Raw genomic sequence first — 25,162 nt, 5'->3', positions numbered from 1 at the left:
GAGAAAAAAGGTGTAGGCTCAGACTGAAACTTCCCCTTGTCTCTGTGAGCCTTTAGTCTTGAAGAAAGTTAAGGAGTGAGAATTCTGCCTTCATGTGGCCCTAGCATCTCTAATCAAAGTACAGTGGACAGACCAGGAGTATCAGATGAATGGTGAACTTGTTAGAAAAGGAGCTCCAAGGCCCCATACCAGAGCCATGGAATCAGAATCTGTACTGTAAGATTTCTTGGGTTCAGTGCAAACATTAGAAAGTACAAAGCCCTGTTCTGTTCCTATGGCTAGTATTTTACCTTGGGGAGAATCCTGGTTTCTTACAGGTGATCTGATTTATCCCAATTCAAACTTTATCAGGGCACAAAGACAACCATCTGACTTTTAGATTGTTAGAACCTTACAATCGTAGGAGGGGCAGTGGATTGAAAACAAAACAAAAAGCAAACAACAACAAAATCCTTCATCTCTGGCAGATATCAGTAGCCAATTGTAGGGCTTCATCCCAGGCCTGGATCTAGCTTCTAAATTTTAAGTGTTCAAGGTAGCATCACTGATAATAGACATTGCCCAGTAGAATTTTCTAGTAGCTGTTCAACTTCTCACTCCTGGAAAAGGACAGTGAAATGTCAGTACAAACTTTCTAAGTACATATTCCAGGACTCCTTTCCTGGAACCTAGTCTTCATGTTGGTACAGCAATAATTGAGCCAGAAGAGCCTTCTAGAATAAGGGAGATAAGCTCCCCTGAGTCAGATGCAGCTTAGATTTATGGACAGAGCATGGTGTGTCCAGACAGGCTGAGCCTGTTTTACACTACTGTTCTACCAACAGTACTTGGGTAACCATGTACAGCTCAACCTCTCTGATCTTCAGTCTCCTGTCTCTAGCAGTGTGGGAGCATTCAATCATCAAACATCTGCACAGAGGGCCTAGTAGAGAAATGCAGTCCATAGTGCTGGCCCTGTAAGTCCTAGTATTGAGTCTAGTGCTGATATTTATGGCTTCTACAGAGAACTGGATGATTCTGTCAGTAAAACAAAGACCTTGAAACTTGCAGTAATATTATGAGTCTCTGCTTCTCATTCTTTTCCTCTGGGCATCTCCTTTTTCAGAAGGTTTCATGAACCTTCTGAGCATCATGAAAGGCTGAGGGACTTAGGTTCGGACTCTATGAGTTACTAGATAACCCCTCTTTTCTTAATTATATTGACCACAGAGCCTAATTATCATCATGTGTTGTCTCCATCTCCACACACTAGGTATGTGATGTGAGAGGTGAGGTTTCCATAAGACAAGTGAGAAACATTGAATCACAGCATCTTGAGTTTTCCTCCTACACACATACAAAGGGCAAAGCGGTTAAAATTATTGGAGATGGAATGAAATAGGAGAAAGGAGGAGGACCATAGAGGAGTTAGGTATTAAGGTTGTAGATCAGCGCTGATGCCCAACTGGACTGATGTATATAAGATTGTTAAGAGAGTAGATATGGGAGAGATAAAAAGGAAGTTAAGACAGCAGAGCAGAATGAATGTGATAACCTTAATGTCTCACTGGCTGTAGGGGAACTATGATCTTGACACACTTTTACTCACACTGGTTATAATATCAGTTGGCCTTGGCAGACTTACCTTCAGCACTTTCTCCTGCAGCACACAAGTTAATGGAGTTGCCAGAGTGTCTCAGATATGAAATTGTTGTGTCATAATTATGTGCTTCTTCCAACTCTGCACTGAGAAGAATGGAAGAAAAAGGGTTCATTGAAATCACATGCTTCTTGACTCCAACTAGGGAAGCTGGCAGGCTAACTGTAAATCTTCACCTGTCCTCCACTCCTCTAAATCCAATCTTCAAATCTCATATCCAGCCTTACAGTAAACCACCTACTACAGCCTCTCTTTCCTCCTTGTCCCCATTCCCAGGGGACTAAGCAGATCCTGGTAGAGCACCATGCCTTCTCCTCCTTCCTGTGGATCCCCTCAGATCTCCCTAGCCCATCCCCATTCCTAAGAGTCACCTTCCAATACCTAGAAACACAGTTTACCTGGAAGCCCCAGTGACCATATCTAGTGGGATACCAAAAAATTTCTTGCTACCCAACCCTCCTAAGAACCAGAGAGGGCAGCAGAAACTGGGTAACAAAACACCCACCCAAAAAAACACAATCAGATATCACTATCAAGAATTATAATCTTCCCAAACCCAGATGCCTAAAAGCCAGAAAACACAACAAAACAAAACAAAAAACAGCAAAACTAGCCAGGACAATATGCCTCCACTAGAGCCCAGCGACCCTACAACAATAGGTTTTGAGTCTTGGAAAATGTCTGAAAGCCATTAAAATAGCCTTTATGAATCTGATAGGGGTACTTAAAAGGGAAATTAATAAATCCATTAAAGAAAGGCATAAAAACACAAGCAGAGGAAGGAAGTGAATAAAACAGTTCAAGACCTGAAAGTGGAATGGAATTTATAAAGAAACCTGGGGGAAATCTGGATATGAAGTTTAGAAACTTGAATGGGGACCTTGGACGGAGGCCTTGCCAACACAATCAAGGGATGCAACAGAGATTCTCAGACAGTGAAGAAATGGATACCTCTGTCAAAGAAAATAATATTAAATCTAAAAAGATTCTGGTTTAAAACATCCAAGAAATATGGAACATCATAAGAAAACCCAATATAAGAATAATAGGAATAGAGGAAGGAAAAGAAACGCAGGTCAGACACACACAAAAAAAGTGTTTTCAACAAAAATCATAAAAGAAAAAATTTTCTAACTTAAAGAAGGAGATACCTGAGCTTCTGGTTGCTGCCCTCATGGAAAGCTGAAAGTCAGCCCTGAGGAGCGATTTCAGGCCCAAGACCAGAGGTAAGACCAACTTTTCTGCTCCAAGTGACCTGCCTGGTGGACTCAGGACACACAAAGGCAAACTTCCTGGCTGGCGCCCGAACCTCACTGATCTTGGCCCACAGCTCCCTGCTCCCAAACCCTGTGGGAGAGAGAGCTGATCACCTAGAAGTGTGGGCAATCCTGAAACTGCAGGACAGGAGAGACTGCCACTTCTGCCCACCTTTGCCCACATCCCTGGCCCAAGAGGAAACTGTGTCTCTCAACACAGGAAGATATGAGCAGTCAAGCTGCAGGAGCCCCATGGTCCAGACTGAACCCGGATCTGAACTGAACCGGTCAAACAGCTCCCTGTGCCCAAATCCGGTGTGGGGGAGAGCTAGACCTTCAGAGGGTCAGACACTCCTGGGAAACCAGAGGAGACTACTCTCTGCCCACATTCCTGACTCAAGAGGAAAACACCTTGTGCCATCTGTGCCCCCTGTGCACAGGGACCCAGGAGAAGTAGGGGCAGGCCTTTCTGGTTCCGCCAACAGGGACAGCTGAAAGCCAGTGGACAGGAACGACTACACGCCTGAGAGCAGAACATTCTGTTCCCATAACTGGCTGAAAGAAAACAGGAAAACAGGTCTACAGCAGTCCTGACACACAGGCCTACAGGACAGTCAAGCCACTGTCAGAAATAGCAAGACAAGCTAACATAGGAAACAACCTGATGGTGGGAGGCAAGTGCAGGATCCCAAGTAACAGAAACCAAGACTACTTGGCATCATTAGAGTCCAATTCTCCCACCAAAGCAAACACTGGATATCCAAACACACCAGAAAGGCAAGATTTAGATTTAAAATCACATTTTATCATGATGATAGAGGACTTTAGGAAGGTAATAAATAACTCCTTTAAGGAAATACAGGACAACACAAGTAAACAACTAGAAGCCATTAGAGAGGAAACATAAAAATCCCTTAAAGAACTACTGGATAAAACAACAAAACAGGAGAAGGAAATAAACAAAACCACCCAGGAGTTAAAAATGGAAATAGAAACAATAAAGAAAGCACAAAGGGAGACAACCCTGAAGATAGAAAACCTAGGGAAGAGATCAGGTGTCACAGATGTAAGCATCACCTACAGAATACATGAGATAGAAGAGAGAATCTCAGGAGCAGAAGATTCCATAGAAAACATCAACACAACTGTCAAAGATAATGTAAAACAGAAAATGCTACTAGCCCAAAACATACAGGAAATCCAGGACTCAATGAGAAGATCAAACCTAAGGATAATAGGTATAGAAGAGAGTGAAGACTCCCAACTTAAAGAGCCAGTACATATCTTCAACAAAATCATAGAAGTAAACTTCCCTAACCTAAAGAAAGAGATGCCCATAAACATACAAGAAGCCTACAGAACTCTAAATAGATTGGACCAGGAAAGAAGCTCCTCCCGTCACATAATAGTCAAAACACCAAATGCACAAAACAAAGAAAGAATATTAAAAGCAGTAAGAGAAAAAGGTCAAGTAACATATGAAGGCAGACCTATCAGAATCACACCAGACTTCTCATGAGAGACTATGAAAGCCAGAAGATCCTGAACAGATAGATATCATACAGACCCTAAGAGAACACAAATGCCAGCCCAGGTTACTGTATCCAGCAAAACTCTCAATTAACATAGATGGAGAAAACAAGATATTCCATGACAAAACCAAATTTACACAATATCTTTCTACAAATCCAGCACTATAAAGGATAATAAATGGTAAAGCCCAACACAAGGAGGCAAGCTACACCCTAGAAAAAGCAAGAAACTAATCGTTTTGCAACAAAACAAAGAGAAGACAAGCACAGAAACATAATCTCACCTCTCCAAATACGAAGATAACAGGAAGCAACAATCACTATTCCTTAATATCTGTTAGTATCAATGGACTCAATTCCCAAATAAAAAGACACAGATTAACAAACTAGATACATAGTAAGGACCCAGCATTTTGTTGCCTACAGGAAACACACCTCAGAGACAAAGACAGACACTATCTCAGTGTAAAAGGATGGAAAACCATTTTCCAATTAAATGGTCTGAAGAAGCAAGCTGGAGTAGCCATTCTAGTATCGAATAAAATCGACTTTCAACCAAAAGTCATCAAAAAAGATAAGGAGGGACACTTCATATTCATCAAAGGAAAAATCCACCAAGATGAACTCTCAATTCTAAATATCTATGCTCCAAATACAAGGGCACCTACATACATAAAAGAAACCTTACTAAAGCCCAAAGCACACATTGTACCTCACACAATAATAGTAGGAAATTTCAACACCCCACTCTCATCAATGGACAGATCATGGAAACAGAAATCAAACAGAGACATACACAGACTAAGAGAAGTCATGAACCAAATGGACTTAACAGATATTTATAGAATATTCTATCCTAAAACAAAAGAATATACCTTCTTCTCACCACCTCATGGTACTTTCTCCAAAATTTACCATATAATCAGTCACAAAACAGGCCTCAACAGATATAGAAAGATAGAAATAATCTGATGGGTCCTATCAGACCACCACAGGCTAAGGCTGGTCTTCAGTAACAATAAGGAAAGAACACCTACATATACATGGAAGTTCAACAATGCTCTACTCAATGATAACCTGTTCAAGGAAGAAATAAAGAAAGAAATTAAAGACTTCTTAGAATTTAATGAAAATGAAGGCACAACATAACCAAACTTATGGGACACAATGAAAGCTGTGCTAAGAGGAAAACTCATAGCTCTGAGTGCCTGCAGAAAGAAACAGGAGAGAGCATATATCAGCAGCTTGACAGCACACCTAAAAGCTCTAGAACAAAAAGAAGCAAATACATCCAGGAGGAGTAGAAGGCAGGAAATAATCAAACTCAGAGCTGAAATCAACCAAGTAGAAACAAAAAGGACCATGCAAAGAATCAACAGAACCAAAAGCTGGTTCTTTGAGAAAATCAACAAGATAAATAAACTCTTAGCCAGACTAACCAGAGGTCAAAGAGTATGTCCAAATTAACAAAATCAGAAATGAAAAGGGAGACATAAGAACAGAAACTGAGGAAATTCAAAAAATTATAAGATCCTACTACAAAAACATATAAAACAAAACTGGAAAATCTGGATGAAATGGACAATTTTCTAGACAGATAGCAGGTACCAAAGTTAAATCAGGAACAGATAAACCATTTAAACAACCCCATAACTCCTAAGGAAATAGAAGCAGTCATTAACAGTCTCTCAACCAAAAAGAGCCCAGGTCCAGATGGGTTCAGTGCAGAATTCTATCAGACCTTCATAGAAGACTTCATACCAATACTATCCAAACTATTCCACAAAATTGAAACAGACAGAGCATTACCAAATTTGTTCTATGAAGCCACAATTACTCTTATACCTAAACCACACAAGACCCAACAAAGAAAGAGAACTTCAGACCAATTTCCCTTTTGAATATCGACGCAAAAATACTCAATAAAATTCTTGCAAACTGATTGAAGAACACATCAAAACGATCATCCATTATGATCAAGTAGGCTTCATCCCAGGTATGCAGGGATGGTTTAATATATGGAAAACCATCAATGTAATCCAATATATAAACAAACTCAAAGATAGAAACCACATGATATTTCATTAGATGCTGAGAAAGCATTTGACACAATTCAATACTCCTTCATGGTAAAAGTCCTGGAAAGAACAGGAATTCAAGGCCCATAACTAAACATAGTAAAAGCCATATACAGCAAACCAGTTGCTAACATTAAACTAAATGGAGAGAAACTTGAAGCAATCCCACTAAAATCTGGACTAGACAAGGCTGCCCACTCTCTCCCTACTTATTCAGTATAGTTCTTGAAGTCCTAGTCAGAGCAATCAGACAGTGAAAGGAGATCAAAGGGATACAGATTGGAAAAGAAGTCAAAATCTCACTATTTGCAGATATGATAGTATATTTGTGACCCCAGAAGTTCCACCAGAGAACTACTAAAGCTGATAAACACCTTCAGCAAAGTGGCTGGGTATAAAATTAACTGAAATAAATCAGTAGCCTTCCTCTACACAAAAGATAAAGAAGCTGAGAAAGAAATTAGGGAAATGACACTTCATAATAGTCACTAATAATATAAAATAACTTGGTGTGACTCTAACCAAGCAAGTGAAAGATCTGTATGATAAGAACTTCAAGTCTTTGAAGAAAGAAATTGAAGAAGATCTCAGAAGATGGAAAGATCTCCCATGCTCATGGATTGGCAGGATTAATATAGTAAAAAAATGACCATTTTACCAAAAGTGATCTACAGATTCAATGCAATCCCCATCAAAATTCCAATCCAATTCTTCAAAGAGTTAGACAGAACAACTTGCAAATTCATCTGGAATAACAAAAAACCCAGGATAGCTAAAACTATCCTCAACAATAAAAGAACTTCTGGGGAATCACCATCCCTGAACTCAAGAAGTATTATAGAGCAATAGTGATAAAATCTGTATGGTATTGGTACAGAGGCAGACAGATGCACTAGTGGAATAGAATTGAAGACCCAGAAATGAACCCACACACCTAATGGTCACTTGATTTTTGGCAAAGGAGCCAAAACCATCCCATGGAAAAAAGATAGCATTTTCAGCAAATGGTGCTGGTTCAACTGGAGGTCAGCATGTAGAAGAATGCAGATCGATCCATGCTTATCACCCTGTACAAAGCTTAAGTCCAAGTGGATCAAGGACCTCCACATCAAACCAGATACACTCAAACTAGTAGAAAAAAAAGTGGGGAAGAATCTTGAACACATGGACATTGGAGAAAATTTCCTGAACAAAACACCAATGGCTTACGCTCTAAGATCAAGAATCGACAAATGGGATCTCATAAAACTGCAAAGCTTCTGTAAGGCAAAGGACACTGTGGTTAGGACAAAACGGCAACCAACAGATTGGGAAAAGATCTTTACCAATCCTACAACAGATAGAGGCCTTATATCCAAAATATACAAAGAACTCACGAAGTAAGACTGCAGGGAGACAAGTAACCCTATTAAAAAATGGGGTTCAGAGCTAAACAAAGAATTCACAGCTGAGGAATGCCGAATGGCTGAGAAACACCTAAAGAAATGTTCAACATCTTTAGTCATAAGGGAAATGCAAATAAAAACAACCCTGAGATTCCCCCTCACACCAGTCAGAATGGCTAAGATCAAAAACTCTGGTGACAGCAGATGCTGGCGAGGATGTGGAGAAAGAGGAACACTCCTCCATTGTTGGTGGGATTGCAGACTGGTACAACCATTCTGGAAATCAGTCTGGAGGTTCCTCAGAAAATTGGACATTGCACTACCAGAGGACACAGCTATCCCTCTTTTGGGCATGTCCCCAAAAGATGCTCCAACATACAACAAAGACACATGCTCCACTATGTTCATAGAAGCCTTATTTATAATAGCCAGAAGCTGCAGAAATTCCAGATGCCTTCAACAGAGGAATGGATACAGAAAATATGGTACATCTACACAATGGAGTACTACTCAGCTATCAAAAACAATGACTTCATGAAATTCATAGGCAAAGGGATGGGACTAGAAAATACCTTGAGAGAGGTAACCCAATCACAGAAAAACACACATGGTATGCAGTCATTGATAAGTGTATATTAGCTCAAATGCTTGAATTATCCAAGATGCACAGACCACATGAAAAACAAGAAGGATGACCAAAATGTCGACACTTCACTCCTTCTTTAAAAAGAGAACAAGAATGCCCACAGGAGGGGATAGGGAGGCAACGTTTAAAACAGAGACTGAAGGATCGGCCCTTCATAGCCTGCCCCACATGTGGCCAGATATAAACAGCCACCAAACTAGATAAGATGGATGAAACTAAGAAGTGCAGGCTGACAGGAACTGGATGTAGATCTCTCCTAAGAGAAACAGCTAGAATATGGCAAATACATAGGCAAATGCCAGCAGTAAACCTCTGAACTGAGAACAGGAACCCTGTTGTAGGAATCAGAGAAAGGACTGAAAGAGCTGAAGGGTCTTGAGACCCAATAAGAACAACAATGCCAAGCAACCAGAGCTTCCAGGGACTAAGCCACTACCCAAAGACTATACATGGACTGACCCTGGGCTCCAACCTCATAGGTAGCAATGAATATCCTAGTAAGGGCACCAGTGGAAGGGGAAGCCCTTTGTCCTGCCAAGGCTGGACCCCCAGTGAACGGGATTGTTGGGGGGAGGGCGTTAATGGGTATTGGATGGGGAGGGGAACACACATGCAGAAGGGGAGGGGACGGGGTTGGGGGATATATTTCCACATCCAGCCCTACGAAGGATAATGGATGGAAAACTCTAACTCAAGGAGGGAAACTGCACCCTAGAAAAGGCAAGAAAGTAATCTTCTTTCAACTAAGCCAAAAGAAGATGGCCACACAAACATAATTCCACCTCTAACAACAAAAATAATAGGAAACAACAATCACTGATCCCTAATATTTCTCAACATCAATGGACTCAATTCCCCAATTAAAATAACATAGACTAACAGACTGGATATGTAAAGAGGACCCAGTATTTTCCTACATACAGGAAACATACTTCAGTGACAAAGACAGACACTTCTTCAGAGTAAAAGGCTGGGAAATCTTTTCCCAAGCAAATGGTTTCAAAAAACAAGCTGGAGTAGCCATTCTAATATCCAATAAAATCAAATTTCAACCAAAAGTTATCAAAGAAGATAAGTTTTTTTATACTCATCAAAGGAAAAATCCACCAAGATGAACTCCCAATTCAGAATATCTACATTCCAAATATAAGGGCACCCACATTCATAAAAGAAATTTTACTAAAGCTCAAAGCACACATTGCATCTCACACAATAAGTGTGAGTGAGTTCAACACTCCATTCTCCCCAATGGACAGATTATGGAAACAGAAACTACATAGAGACACAGTAAAATAACAGAAGTTATGAATCAAATGGATTTAACAGTTTATCTATAGAACATTTCATCCTAAAACAAAAGAATATACCTTCTCCAAAATTGACCATATAATCCATCACAAAACAGGCCTCAACAAATAGAGGAAGATTGACATAATGCCATGCATCCTATCAGATCACCATGCACTAAGGCTGGTCTTTGATAACAACAAAAACAACAGAAAGCCCACATACACATGGAATTTGAACAATGCTCTATTCAATGATGACTTGGTCAAGGAAGAAATAAAGAATCTAAAGACTTTTTGAATTTAATGAAAATGAAGGCACAGCATACCCAAACTTATAGGACACAACGAAAGCAGTGCTAAGAGGAAAACTCATAGCTCTGAGTGCCTGCAAAAGAAACTGGAAAGAGCGTACACTAGCAGCTTCACACCTCACCTGAAAGCTCTAGAACAAAAAGAAGCAAATAGATCCAAGAGGAGTAGATGGTACCAAATAAACTCAGGACTGAAATCAACCAAGTAGAAACAAAAAGAACTATACAAAGAATCAACAAAACCTGGAGCTGGTTCTTTGAGAAAATCAACAAGATAGATAATCCCTTAGCTAGACTAACCAAAGGGCACAGAGACAGCATCCAAATTAACAAAATCAGAAATGAAAAGGCAGACATTACAACAGAAACTGAGGAAACCCAAAAGTCATCAGATCTTACTACAAGAGACTATACTCAACAAAACTGGATCGTCTGGATGAAATGAACAATTTTCTAGACCGATATCAGGTACCAAAGTTAAATGAGGATCAGATAAACCATCTAAACAGTCCCATAACCACTTAAGAAATAGAAGCAGTCATTAAAAGTCTTCAAATAAAAAAAAAACCAGAACCAGATGGGTTTAGTGCTGAATTCTATCAGACCTTCTTCGAAGACCTAATACCAATACTCTCCAAACTATTACTACTCAAGTTGTTCTATGAATTCACAATCACACTTATACCTGAACCACACAAAGACCCAACAAAGAAAAAGAACTTCAGACCAAAATTCCTTATGAATATCGATGTAAAAATACTGAATAAAATGCTCTCAAACCAAATCCAAGAACACATCAAAATGATCATCCATCATGATCAAGTAGGCTTCATCCCAGGGATGCACTATAAAAACAAACTCAAAGAAACCATATGATCATCACATTAGATGCCAAGAAAGCATTTGACAAAATTCAACACCCCTTCCTAATAAAAGCCTTGGAAATATCAGAAATTCAAGACCCATACCTAAACATAGTAATAGAAATATATAGCAAACCAATAGCCAACATCAAGCTAAATGGAGAGAAACTTGAAGCAATCTCACTAAAATCAGGGACTAGACAAGGCTACCCTCTCTCCCCCTACCTATTCAGTATAGTCCTTGAAGTCCTAGCCAGAGCAATTAGACAACAAAAAGAGGTCAAAGGAATACAAATTGGAAAGAAAGAAGTCAAAATATCACTCTTTGCTGATGATATGATAGTACACTTAACTGACCCCCAAAATTCTACCAGAGAACTCCTACAGCTGGTAAACAACTTCAGCTCAGCAAAGTAGCTGAACATAAAATTAACTCAAACAAAATCAGTAGCCTTCCTTTATTTTCTCAGGTTGAGAAAGAAATTAGGGAAATGACACCCTTCACAATAGTCACTAATAATATAAAATACCTTGGAGTGACTCTAACCAAGCAGTGAAAGATCTGTATAACAAGAACTTCAAGTTTCTGAAGAAAAAATTAAAGAAGATCTTAGAAGATGGAAAGATGAAAGATCTCCCATGCTCATGGATTGGCAGGATTAATATAGTAAAAATGGCCATTTTGCCAAAAGCAATCTACAGATTCAATGCAATCCCCATCAAAATCCCAAGTCAATTCTTCACAGAGTTAGAACAATTTGCAAATGCATTTGGAGTAACAATATACCCAGGATAGTGAAACCTATTCTCAACAATAAAAGATCTTCAGGGAGAGTCACTATCCCTCCCCTCCAGCTCTATTACAGAGCAACAGTGATAAAACCTATATGGTATTGGTACAGAGACAGGCAGGTAGATCAGTAGAATAGAACTGAAGACCCAGAAATGAACCCACACACCTATAGCTACTTGATCTTTGACAAAGCAGCTAAAACCATCCAGTGGAGAAAAGTTAGCATTTTCAACAAATGGGGTTGGTTCAACTGGCAGTCAGCATAGAGAAGACGGAAAATCAATCACTCCATTCTTATCACCCTGTACAAAGCTCAAGTTCAAGTAGACCAAGAACCTCCACAGAAAACCAGAATCACTCAAACTAATAGAAGAGAAAGCGGGTAAGAGCCTCGAACACCATGGGCTAATACTGCTATCATGTAGCGGAGACTTCCTTGCTTTGCTTCAATCCAGGCTGTCCCCTTCAATGTACTTGGCAAATCTATTGATTTGTGGCTTTCTTTTGTTCTGTGTCTATAAAAGTTTCATGTAACTGGTTCCTCTTATAAGAATGCATTTGGGGCAACTTACACTCATATCCCCAGGCCGTCCTCATTCATGTTGACTCATAGTAAACTATCTCTTCATTGCCTAAGAGTGACATCTGAGTTTTCATTGCATTATAAAGCAACTCTGGTGTACTTGGATAGAAATATTCTCATGCCCAAAATATCTAAGCCTCCAAAGGAAACAATCCTCACTTAGAACAAGATTATTGTCAAAGTTTGAGAAGCATGGGATAATGTGAGCCACCTTAGAACAGTGGGAAGATGTATACAATGGAGACAATAAACTTACTAGAGTGTGATTTAAGTATTTGAAAAAAACTATGTCAATAATAGTAACTACTAGGTAAAAATAAGAGAGCCCCAAAAAGAAGACTCTACATATTTAAGGTTAAGAGAAAGGAGATAAAGAAATCATAAAGATAATTCTTTTGTTTGTGTGCACGTGTGTTCATGTGTGCACCTGTATGTTCCTGAATGTGGAAGCCAGAGTTCAACCTTGGGCATCATTCCTTAGGTGCCATCTATGTTGCTTTCTACAACAGAGACTTTCACTTGGCCGGGAACAGCTAGGCTGGCTGGCAAGAGATTTGCCTGCCTTGAGATTACAAGTGTGTTTCATCACCTTTGGCCATTTTATAAGATTTGGGGAGGGGGTTGAATTTGTCTCTGTGCTTACAAGGCAAGAACTTGACTGATGGAGCCATTTCCCTAGCCCATAAATATAATTCCTGAGATTAATAAGGCACCAGGCTAGAAATCTGCCTCTGTGTGATTTGGTTAAGGATGAGAGGTAGCTTAAGAAAGAACAGGTTCTATTTCACAGGGGAAGAGTGTTGGAAATTCCCAAAGGCAATGACAAAACAGTTGAAAAGCAGAACAAAAAGACTGGCAGTTGGCTAAACTGAAGACAAGTACAATATGGCTTCCTGTTCTGGGAAAGGGCTGTAAAAGCCCCATCCAACAATAAGGTAGGTGGTGCTGAAGCAAAGAGAACAGTAGTCTCACCCTTCAGGACAAGCCATAGTTGCTAGGTGTCTCAAATCTAGTTGTAGACTTTGGTCAGGCAGCAGTTCCTCTGTGGTAGGTCAGCAGTAGAAAAGAATGGCCTGTGAGAGCAGGAGGGCAGTGGCTGGGTGCCATCTTGAGAGGGAGTCTAGTGTTCAAAGCTGAGCTACCTGGCTGTAATGGTAGCTCTGTAGTTAAGAGCACTGGCTGTTCTTCCATAGGACCTGGGTTTCAGCACCCACACGTTGACTCCAGTTCTAGGGGATTTGATGCCCTCTGTGGGCACTAGGCATGGATGTGGTACACAAACACATATGAAGGCAAAAGACTCATACACACACACACACACACACACACATCTAATTAAATAAAATAAATAAAATAAATAAAATTGTGCTATCTTGGAAGCCTGAAAACAGGGAACAACCACAAGCTAGGGAGCCTACATTTAAGCTGGTGGAGTCACACACACACACACACACACACACACACACACACACACACACACACACACACACGTAGGGCAAGTGTGTGTTCTAAGCAGTATTTTAACTTGCAGAGATCTCAGCACGGTGCCTGCCTCCCATATTCCCACTGAACTTGTGACACGATTCCTTTTAGAACATCAGCTACCCCAAAGGACTCAATCTGGGGAGACTCAAGAGGGTAGGACTGGAGCAATGGTGGCGCATGCCTTTAATCCCAGCACTCCAGAGGCAGAGGCAGGTGGATTGCTGTGAGTTTGAAGTCAGCCTGGCCTACAGATCGGGTTCCAGGACAGCCAAGGCTACACTGAAAAGACCCTGGCTTGTTGAGGTTTGGTCTGTAGCTATGTTCAATAGTGGCTCCCAAGGTCTGGATGACCCAAGGGATGAGGAAATCTTCATATATACTGAGTGATGCTATGTAACCTTGCTCCTTAATTTAAAAACTATTGGTTAAATAAAGATGCCTACAGCCTATAGCTGGGAAGAGGAGAGGTAGGTGAGTTTTTGGTTCCTGGGGCTTAAAGTCTGAGGCAGGACCACAAGGGAGAAGAGAAGAAGGTGGAGAGAGAAGAAGATGCCATGGGGTAGGTGATTATGAAAACATGGCCATGAGGGCTGGCCAATTTGAGTTAAGAGTGGCCCAGGTGGAACATGGGAAGTTATAATGTGGGGTTACTGATGGGCAAGTAGGCACTGATAGCTTAGAGGGGAGATCTCTGCCCAGCTCTAGTGCTTTAAAGGCTTGTCATAAATAGAAAGGTTGTGTGTCTTTCATCTGGGAACTGAATGATCAAAGGCGGGATAGAAACCCCTGATTGAGATTAACTATCACTACCACTACCACACTGCCTTGAAAGACAAACAAATGAAAGCAAGAGGGAGGGAGAACCTGTCCTAGTCACAGCTGTGAAGCTAGGTGTGGTCAGCAGAGGTCCCTGTGCATAGAGAAACTCCTGAAACTGAATCAGCACTAGCAGAAGGCAGAGACTTGGCCAGCACAATTCAACACCAACATAAACAGGAAAGAACAAACTCAGGTCCCATGTTTGTGCAGCACGAGCTTTAACACTCAGCCACCTCCCAGCCCCTGCCAGTGAGGTGAAGAGAAAGTTTCAGAAAATAGAATCAAGGTAAAGTTACTAATTTTAAGAGTTATTTTCTTAATGTGTATTATCTTCGCATGAGAAACAATATGATCAAATAAAAAAAAAGAAAATTGAAAGAGTTCAAAGCTCACTTACAAGGATTCAACCCAGCCCTGCTTGTGAAATCCTAGAAAAAGAAATTAATCAGTACTAAGAGTACCTCCAGAACAAAAGAGTTTATTCCACAACCACAAGGATGTCTCAGCCTTAAAGAATATACCACTCTTATCAATCACAGTTTTAATATGAAAAAAATACCAGATGTCAATAAACACGAAAAAGCATTTCATGGGGTTAAATTTTCTTATCTAGATTGATCTCCAACAAATACTGCAGTTAATGACAAAGTGCAAAAAAGTGTTAATATCTGTAATAATTCCATCAGAAACTTCATCAATAGAAAAAGAGCCCATGGAAAGCTCTTCATCAATAGAAAAGGGATAGCCCATGGAAAGCTCTTCATCAATAGAAAAGGGATAGCCCATGGAAAGCTCTTCATCAATAGAAAAGGGATAGCCCATGGAAAGCTCTTCATCAATAGAAAAGAGATAGCACCTGGAAAGCTATCGTTATAGTGACCACAGAAAAATCAGGTTGAAGCCCTCACAAAATTGAATTTAAATTCTTTAAAGTCGCAGTAAAGAGGAAAATGGAAAGAGAACCACTTCCTTCACCCATCAGATCCTCGTGAATCTCGGCTTGAGGATGACACCATGTTCAGTGGGAAAATTGAGAAGTAGTAAATCTTTATATGGTTTGGGAGAGACTTGGCACAGCCAATGTGGGAGACTGTATGTCTGGGTCTTGAAAGCTGAAGCTGTCTAATTGCTATTATTTTGCAAGTCTATTCTTTGGTAAATAAATGGCTTTGGAAAACTCACTTGGATCAACCACATGTGTGACATTTTCAAGCAGCCTAGCCGCCCAGTGAGGAACATGTGAACAAATGTGATGTTCGTTTGATAGGCTACAGCACAGCAGTCTAACGCCACAGACTAGACTTGCCTACGTCTGCTTAGAAAACCGCTTTCCTCAACAACAAGCCTTGGAAGGTAGAGAAACCTGCTTTTTATACAAAAACTTAAAGTTCTATTTTAACAAGCAAATGAACTTGTAGTTCTAATATAGAAAAGGTCTGCCTGGACACACCCCTGAATCCATAATAGGTGTTGGCTCTAGAGGTGAGAAGTACATCTGTGCTGCAGGCCAAAGGAGGCACGCACATCACATGTGGAGACCTAGAGGAGACATCACTCCATGCAATCCTTCTACCTCCACACACAGGAGGGCTAAGGAATTTTATTTCGTGTAAGCATATGTGTGCGTGCATGCTTGTGTGTGTGTGTGTATGTGTGTGTGTGTGTGTGTGTGTGTGTGTGTGCGCGCGCGTGCGCTCGAGCACGTGTGCGTACATGTATACATCTACATAAGGCTACCTGTGGAGGCTAGAAGACAGTATCATATGCCCTGGAGCTGGACTTGCAGGCACTTGTCAGCTGACTGACGTGTGTGCTGTGAGCAGAACTTGAGTCCTCTAGAAGAGCAGCAAACACTCTTAACCTCTGAGCCATCTCCTTTTTCCTGGTCTTTATCTGCATATTCTCTACAGTTTTTTAAAAAATACAAGACTAGTTCCATTTTTCTGAAAAAGAAAACTTAAGAATTCTAATCCTTTAGGAACTTTTTCTTTCATATTCTCACCCCCTGCAGAAGATTATTGAGAGAAACGTTGCTAAATTAGAGACTTTGCTGTGTATCTCACGCTCTGATGATTTAATGATCTCATCAGAGCAGTGGGAAATTAGCCTTATTAATAAGAAACAGTTTTGGAGAAATTGAAAGAGGATATACAATCAATTTCTTGCATAAGCTTTGTCAAAAATGAGTAAGTATCTGATTTTAGATGATTATAAAGTATTTTAACCATTTTTCTAAGAAGAGGAAGAGAAGAGGAAGAGGAGGAGGAAGAGGAAGAAAAAAGGAGGGAAAGAAGAAAAAGAGGAGGAGGAGGAAGGGGCAGAAGAAGAGGATGAGGAGGAGGAGGGGTGGGAAGCAGCAACATCTTTCAGACAAGTTTACAAGGATCGTTTTGCACGCCCATCATTAGGAAAGAGATAGTGTCGGTGGTGATTAAACTCCCTTTCTTGCTGTCTAAGAATGTGCTGCTTTTTCCAAGACATTGGCGCTAGATCTAAGATCCATCTGGATTTTAAACAGCGTGGATCAATATGGAGAGCATGGGTAAATAAGAGCTATACGGTTCAATTTATTTATCTCCACATTTATGAAAAATGTGTGCAGAATGCTAGAACCATGCGGAGATAGAACGCCAGCCAGGCCAGCAGCATGGCTGCAGACAGAAGGAACCGGAACTCCAGCTCTCTTCAAATGCCAGTTTGAAAGCACTGGATGAACAGTTTGAGCCTCCATTTTCCACTGTGTAAAATACCAATAACAGAATCTACTTTACAGATATGGTGGGGATATGGAATGAAACATTTTTCCTCTACATAATGGTGCCACAAAAATCATACTAGTAATATTACATTGGTCACGTTATTGTATTTTGAAGGATGTTATAAGGTATCTTATAAAGATCCTTTATTACAGATATAACATTAAATTTCATACTTTCCTGTGGGGAACCTCTCGTAATTCAAATTCAGCATCATAAAGCTTTAATGTTTCTTAATAATGCCTTCATCATGACCATCTTTTCTTCAAGAAGCATCGATACTCTTTTACCTGCACTGTGAATGCTAAAGATGGTTTTAGAAACTAGAACTTTCTGAATTTTGTGTGGACCCCTGGAATCTTATCTTCAAAATGAAGCTTTGAGCAAGAAAGATCTCTGGCTAATGCATGGATAAGGGACTTTTTGTTGTTGGTTCTACTGGCCCATCTACTTCGGGACCATTAATCTGGGGTCCTGGTACAATCCCTGTGTTTTTTAGAGAAGTCTGTCAGCCCCCATACCCAGCTGTACTATCCATAGAAGGGGTTCCCATGGCTTAGTCAACAAACTATGTTCTCAAACAGTAAACTTATTAATCACGATAATAGTTAATATTTCTTGAGGGTCACCATTATTCATCTCTTGCTACCTGGTCTGAGCAGCCATTCGGATTCTTAGAACCTTCACTTCTGTATGATGGCGGATTTTGTGTGTTACCAGATAGAAAAAGGAAATTTCCTTTCTTGATTTTTCTGGAGCCACACATATAATTTGACAGGTTAAAAAAAATGTGACTGAAAGGAAGTTCCAGAAGATCTAAAGAATTGAAAAGGTTGAAACTTTAGTATCAAGACCCACACATGCCCTCTTATATTTACCAGGATGGAGCTTTGCACCCACTTTCAGTTCTAATAGGACATGGGCTTTAAGATAAGGGAGAATGGGGGCCACCGAGGAGCTAGTGCCCCTCGTGACAGTCTATGGGCAGGAAGCAATTCCAGAGAGTATTTGACTTCACATTTACGTGAGGTTCCAAACTTGGCAAATTCCCACTAGCAAATGCTTTGTGCAAGGCCACCAGTCCAAAGCACTTAACTCTAAGAAATCCTCTCCTAAGTTTAATAATGACATTTAGGGCCACCAGGGAGATGTCCTAGTGTGTAAAGCAGCTTGCTGTGGAAGCTTGATGACCTAAGTTTGAGTCCCCAAATTCACAGTGAAAGAAAAGCAATGTCTCACAAGTTGTTCTTAGACCTCTACATGCTCTGCACACTTAAACTCACATATATGAGCACTCGTGCACACGCACACACACACACACACACACACACAAAATAAAACCTCGACATCTAATCAGGCTAAGAAGTATTGCAAAGTGTAATTACACCAGAGTCACAGAATTCTATGGTCAAAGGGAGTTTTCTCTTTACAAGCCATGACAACTGTTTCCTTTTCCACATAAGATAATGGTTAAATGTGACAACCACCAAACAACAAATGATTACAGAGGGGAAACGGCGTCAGAGAAGATAAAGGTGTTATCAGCTGTCCTTGGTTGAGGCCTTGATTAAATAGGGAGTTTGACCCAAGGCCTATTATCCTTTTATAAACTTTAGAAGATATTCAGGACATGTGTATGCGCCCTCTGCCTCATCCGCCACTGCTGCCGCCTCCTTCCGCTGCTCCCCATGCTGCTCCTGTGCTCCTTCGGTGCGGACTGGGTGCCTCTTTTGTGAAGTGGCAGCTGAGGCAACTCCGGCACTTGCTAAGGCTGACAAGAAACCCACAGGAGGAGTCAAGACTGAGGAGAACAGTCATATTAATTCGAAGGTGGTGGGACGAGATGGTTCTGCGGTGAGGTTTAGGAGACATACACAACTTAGTAAACCAATGAAAGCCTTTTGTGAACAACAGGGTCTGTCAATGAGGCAGAGCAGTTTCCGGTTTGATGGGCAGCCAATCAACGAAACAGACACACCTGCACAGTTGGAAATGGAGGATGACGGTACGATTGATATGTTCCAGCAGCAGAGGGGAGAGGTCTACTGAAAAGGGAGCCTGCTACTTTACCCCAGAAGCTTGTTATAGACCAAGAACACATTCTCAATTAGAAAGTGACAACTCAGTCCCACCACATCCCGACAACTACAGTATAGCTTTCCCTCTTCCTTCATTTTCCTGTCCCCATTTCTTTATTGTACATAAGCAACTGGTGTATTGCACAGGCATATTGCTCTTTTTCTCTTTTCCCTTTTTAAATTAAAGGGCCATTGTTCTGACTGATTGACATCAGATGGAGATAGTCTGGGGACAGTACTGGTTCTGTGAGAAAAAATCCCCCTTCTCCACTATTGGCACGGTCATTCAACTCTTGTCTTTTTATTCCATTAAGTTACTTTGCTCTCATTGTTTTAACAAAAGAACCCAACAACACAAAATCCTTTTGTATCTTGTTTGATTGGAGAATTTTAATGTTTTCCATTGATCATTGTAAAACCAAGGGCAATTTTTATAACTGTTTAGTGCATGACTGTTACATGTAGGGCAATCCGTCTTTAAGTAGGGACAAATTACTCTTGAATAAAATAATCTTAGTTTTCCCTTCAAGTCAAGCAACTTGTTGTTTAAATAAACTTCTTATTTAAAAAGAGATATTCAGATTGATTTTAATGTACGTGTATCAGTGTTTGCCTGTGTGTGTGCATGTGCACCACACATATACCTGGTAGAGATCAGACGAGAAGATTCATTTCCCTGGACTGGAGTTAGAGAGACGGTGTGGGACACTACGTGGTTTCTAGAAACTAAACCTGGGTCCTCTGCAGGACAGCAAGTACCCTAAGCACTGAAACATCTCTCCAGCCCCTTTTCCTGTTTCTGATGATACTGAGGTGACATAAAATATGTGTTTACTGTAATATTCACAGAGTCCACCTCCTCCCACCACTGAGCCCACATGCTCTTCTATTGTCACTTAAATAAAAAATTTTATTGTATATAAAAATTTAAAATTAGTAGGTAAAGGAAACAAGTTGAATAAAAATATTATTATACTTTGATATTTTTCATTCTAAGTCTTTTCTAGCAGACATAAATGTAGATTGTATATAATCCTAAGAAAAATTCTTTTAATTCTATTCAGAGCAAGATATGTGTATTTGATATTAAAAAGAGATTAGGGAGTCTTAATTTTGTTAATACAAATAAATTGGCCTAAATCAGTAATGCCACAGAATTAGAAACATACTAATCACATTTGGCCCTTTTGTAACATACTGTTGTCTCCAACTGGCTTTGGAGAATTGTTTCCATTCAGTTGAATTCTTAGAAGTAATCTAATTTACAATGTTTGCTTGTTTTTTCAAAATTTCCATACACTATAATTAAAAACCTTCTTGTTCTTTTCTGCACAATGATATTTTGTTAGTTGTTACAAAATAGTTTTAAGGGGTTGGGGATTTAGCTCAGTGGTAGAGCGCTTGCCTAGCAAGCGCAAGGCCCTGGGTTCAGTCCTCAGCTCTGGAAAAAAAAAAGACAAAATAACAAAATAGTTTTAAGATTCAAGTGCTACAATGAATAGCCTAGTAAGAGCACCAGTGGAAGGGGAAGCCCTTGGTCCTGCCAAGACTGAACCCCCAGGGAATGGGATTGTTGAGGGGGAGGGCGGTAATGGGGGTAGGATGGGGAGGGGAAGGGAATAACAATCGAAATGTAAATAAGAAATACCCAAGTTAATAAAGATGAGAGAAAAAAGATTCAAGTGCTACACCAACAAGGTAGAGGCTTCAGCAGAAGCACTGCAAGAACCAGGTGAACCAGGCCAAAGACAAGGTGTCTTAAAGGGAAAAAAAGGAACAAATACATAAATAAGTAAATGAAAATTCATCAGGGAACTAAACGTTTCTTGTGCTCTCAAAATACAGAGTACATTTGCCTGTGTCTATCTTCAGAATGACAAGTATCTTGTTCTCTATGGTATTTACCAGCAAACATAAATTATAGCACATAAATTATAGGAAGATATGAGGCCACCTGCTCTTACATGGCTCTCCACTCCTACCACACGGGCTTCAATTTCTGCTACCACTACTAGCTCTCCTATTAGACCATTCTTACAGCAAGCACACACACATTCTGTGTATATGTATCTTTACATATATTTTACATGTTTATATATGCACACAAACATGCATTCACATATATAACTTAGCATTCTGACTTGGGAAACAATAAATACAGTATCACTCAATCCTAGACACCTGTACCTCTAATCTAATTCTCTTCACAAAACACTCAAATCTATAAGGACCAAGTAAATGCCATTAAAGTGCTAGATACGCTTATAAAATATACCACCTCCTCTGTTCTAAATTTCAAAATTAATGTGGCTGACTCTGATGGTAGGTTATCAAATTTTTTATTATATTCATGAGGACAGGTAAATACTAGCTAATTAATGATTACTGATCACTACTGTATGCTAAGCACTGTATTAATTATGTGTCAAATTATTTATCCCTATGAAGTAAACACTATAATTCTTTCCATATGCAGATGAGGAAATTAAGATATAATTGAACTTCCCAGAGAGTAAGTGGTACAGCAGAGTACAGGAGCCAAGCATTGGACTCCAGGATCTGAACTGTTGATCACAACTCTGACACCCACTCACATGAAGCATGCGCTAGGTGAAGTGAACCACAGATTGAGTAGCTCATGGTGCAGTGGGAACCATCAAAGGCTTTCATTCCCATGCTCACGGATTGGTAGAATTAGTATTGTGAAAGTATCAAAAGCTACTTACTCAGTGATTCATGATTTCCCAATCTAAATTCCCATCTCATTCTTTAAAGAAATAGAGAAAAAAAAAACCCCCTATCTTTAAATTTATTTGGATGCACCGGAAACTCTTGAAAGACAGCACAATCAGGAGCCAAGAAGAACAATGCCGGAGGGATTACCATCCCAGATCTCAAGGTAGATTGTAGAACTACAGAAATAAAAACTGTGATACTGACACAAGACAGACATACAGACAAATGGAGCGAAACAGAAGACCCACACATGCAGAGGACACATAACTACATCTATCTGATACTTGATAACGATGCCAAAAATATACACTGTCAACATCTTTGACAACTAGTGCTGGGGTGACTGGATGGCCACACACAGAAAAATGAAATCAGGCCAATGTCTATCTTTGCACACAAACTATCTCAAAATGGATCAAAGACCTGGACATGAAGCCGAAACACTGCCAATGCTGGCAGAAAACAAGGGCAATGCCCTGCTGTATGGAGACACGAGAAAGGACTTTCTGAACAGAATGGCATTTGCCCAAAAGTTAAAGGCCAACAACTGCCAAGTGGGATGTCATAAACACTGAAAACTTCTGTGTGACTAAAGAAGCAATCAACTGAGAGAAAAAGGAGCCCACAGAATAGGAGAGAATTTCTGCCAGCTATAGATCTGATAGAGGATTAATATGCAGAATATATATGGAAATAAAGAAAGAGGAAAAAACAATGACACATTCAAAAATGGGCTATGGATCTGAACAGAGATCTCAGAAAAGGAAATAAAAATGATGAAGAAACTATTGGCAGATCACTCTAACCTGGGAAGCAGGGAGGCTAACCAAAGATCTTCACCTCTTTCTCCTCTCCTCCAAATCTAATCTCCCAAGTCTCATAGCCAGCTCTGGAGCTCAGCACCTGCTGTAGCCTCACCTCCCTCTCTGCTCCTGGTCTACAGTGAATCACACAGGTCTTCTCCTCTAACCTTTCTCCCCACCATCTCTTCGCCCTAACCCCCAACTCCAAAGGCATTCCCTGGGGAACCCACCTTCCAAGTCAGACAGAGACAAGTAGCCCAGTGAAGCAGGTAGGTGAACTTTTTTTTTTTTTGGTTCTTTTTTTTCGGAGCTGGGACCAAACCCAGGGCCTTGAGCTTCCTAGGTAAGCGCTCTACCACTGAGCTAAATCCCCAGCCCCGGTAGGTGAACTTTTTATCTTCACTCTCCCTCCACTTTGTCAAAGGGGATCCCTGAGTGTTATCTAGAGTTCTTTTATTTTTTCAAGTCAACATTTATTTATTTATTTATTTTATTATTGGTTGCACTATTTATAGAAAAAGGTATGGAGAACAGGCCAGGGTTCTACAAAAAAAGGCTTCCTTCCTACATATTCTATTTACATAGTTGTGGGGACACCCCCACTTCAGAGGCAGCAGCTGCACTTGTCGGGAGCCCCTTTGCAGATGCAGCCCTGGGAGCACTTTGCACAGCCCACAGGGCAGCAGGAGCATCAGGTTTTCTTGCTGGAGGTGCAACTGCATTGTTTGCATTTGCAGGAACCAGCACAGGAACAGGACCCATCTGAGGCACAGGAGCAGTTGTGGTCCATGGTGAGTGGGGGTGGCAGTTGGAGATTGATAAGAGATCATTGTTAGAGTTCTAATGTTCTATAGCAGACTACCTGTTATGGACTCTCCTCATCCTCTGCCCCCATTACCATGGGCTAAACAGACCTTGGTGGAATGCTCTGCTTTCTTCCCTCCTGTGGACTCTCACAGCACCCACTCCCAGTCCATTCCCATTCCTAAGTGTTTTCAATACCTAGAAATACATTTGACCTGGAACTCACAATGGCCACTTCTAGCATGATACCAGAAGAATTTCCTACCAGTGATCACAGCCATCACACTCTCCTAAGAACCAGAAAGGGCAACAGAAACCAAGGCAGGGAAAAAAACCTACTCAACAAAGATGAGACCCAATATCAGTACCTAAAATTACAATAATGTCTAACCCAGATGCCTAGACGCCAGAGTAGTAACTCAATAACAGCCAGCACAATATGCCTCCACTAGAGCCCACCAACCCTACCACAGAAGGCCCTGAGAATTACAATACAACAACATAAGGAAAAGGCCTTAAAACAGTCCTTATGAATATGATAGGGGTCCTTAAAAGGGGACTGAATCCTTTAAAGAAATATATGAAAATACAAACAAAAAGTGGAAGGAACAAACTGAGGGAAATCTGAAGAAGAAAATTTTAGCAGTAACCTCAGAGGCAATCCTTACCAACAGAATACAAAGGGTTAGAAAAGAGAATTTCAGACATTGAAGAAAAAATAAAACAAAACAAAAACGGATACTTTGGTTGAAGAAAATTAAAAATAAAAAGATTCTGGTGTGGACTATCCAGGAAATCTGGGACACTATGAAAAGATCAAATCTAAGAATAATGGAGAGAGGGAGAGAGAGAGAGAGAGAGAGAGAGAGAGAGAACACACGAACGAGCACAGGCCAAGGGCACAAAAAACATTTTCAGCAAAAATCATAGAAGAAAATGTCCCTAACCTAAGAAGGAGATGCCTATCATGGTAAAGAAGCATACAGAACACCAATAGACAGGACCAGAACAGAAAGTCTCCATCAGCACAAAATAATCCAAACACTAAAATTACAGAACAAAGAATATTATATGCTTAAAAGAAAAAGGCCAATTAACAGATAAGGGAGATCTAATAGAATAACTCCTGACTTCTTAATGACACTAAAATCCAGAAGGGCCTGAGCAGATGTTCTACAAACTCTAAGAGACAAATGATGCCAGCCCAGACTACTATACCCAGCAAAACTTTCAATCACCATAGATGGAGAAAATAAAACATTCCATGACGAAACAAATTTAAGCAATATCTATCTACAAATACAGC

At 40.3% G+C, this 25,162-nt stretch overlaps 1 protein-coding gene and 2 pseudogenes across 4 annotated transcripts in view; 1 reads left to right on the top strand and 2 right to left on the bottom strand.

Moving 5' to 3' along the window:
- Nucleotides 1–25,162, bottom strand: part of Fyb2 (FYN binding protein 2) — a 116,814-nt gene that overhangs the window by 40,663 nt on the left and 50,989 nt on the right. For all 4 annotated transcript variants that reach the window (NM_001431228.1, NM_001431229.1, XM_087550533.1 and 1 more), the window contains 1 exon segment: nt 1,625–1,725. In NM_001431228.1, the coding sequence (NP_001418157.1) occupies nt 1,625–1,725 (101 nt within the window).
- On the top strand, nt 16,862–19,484 carry Sumo2l1 (small ubiquitin-like modifier 2; annotated as a pseudogene).
- Nucleotides 23,657–23,842, bottom strand: LOC134479020 (metallothionein-2-like; annotated as a pseudogene).

The sequence above is a fragment of the Rattus norvegicus genome, chromosome 5 (assembly GCF_021556685.1).
Source record: "Rattus norvegicus strain SHRSP/BbbUtx chromosome 5, alternate assembly SHRSP_T2T, whole genome shotgun sequence".
Lineage (NCBI taxonomy): Eukaryota > Metazoa > Chordata > Mammalia > Rodentia > Muridae > Rattus > Rattus norvegicus.
The sequence above is the reverse complement of the archived record's forward strand: the minus strand, read 5'-3'. Positions and strand labels throughout refer to the sequence as shown.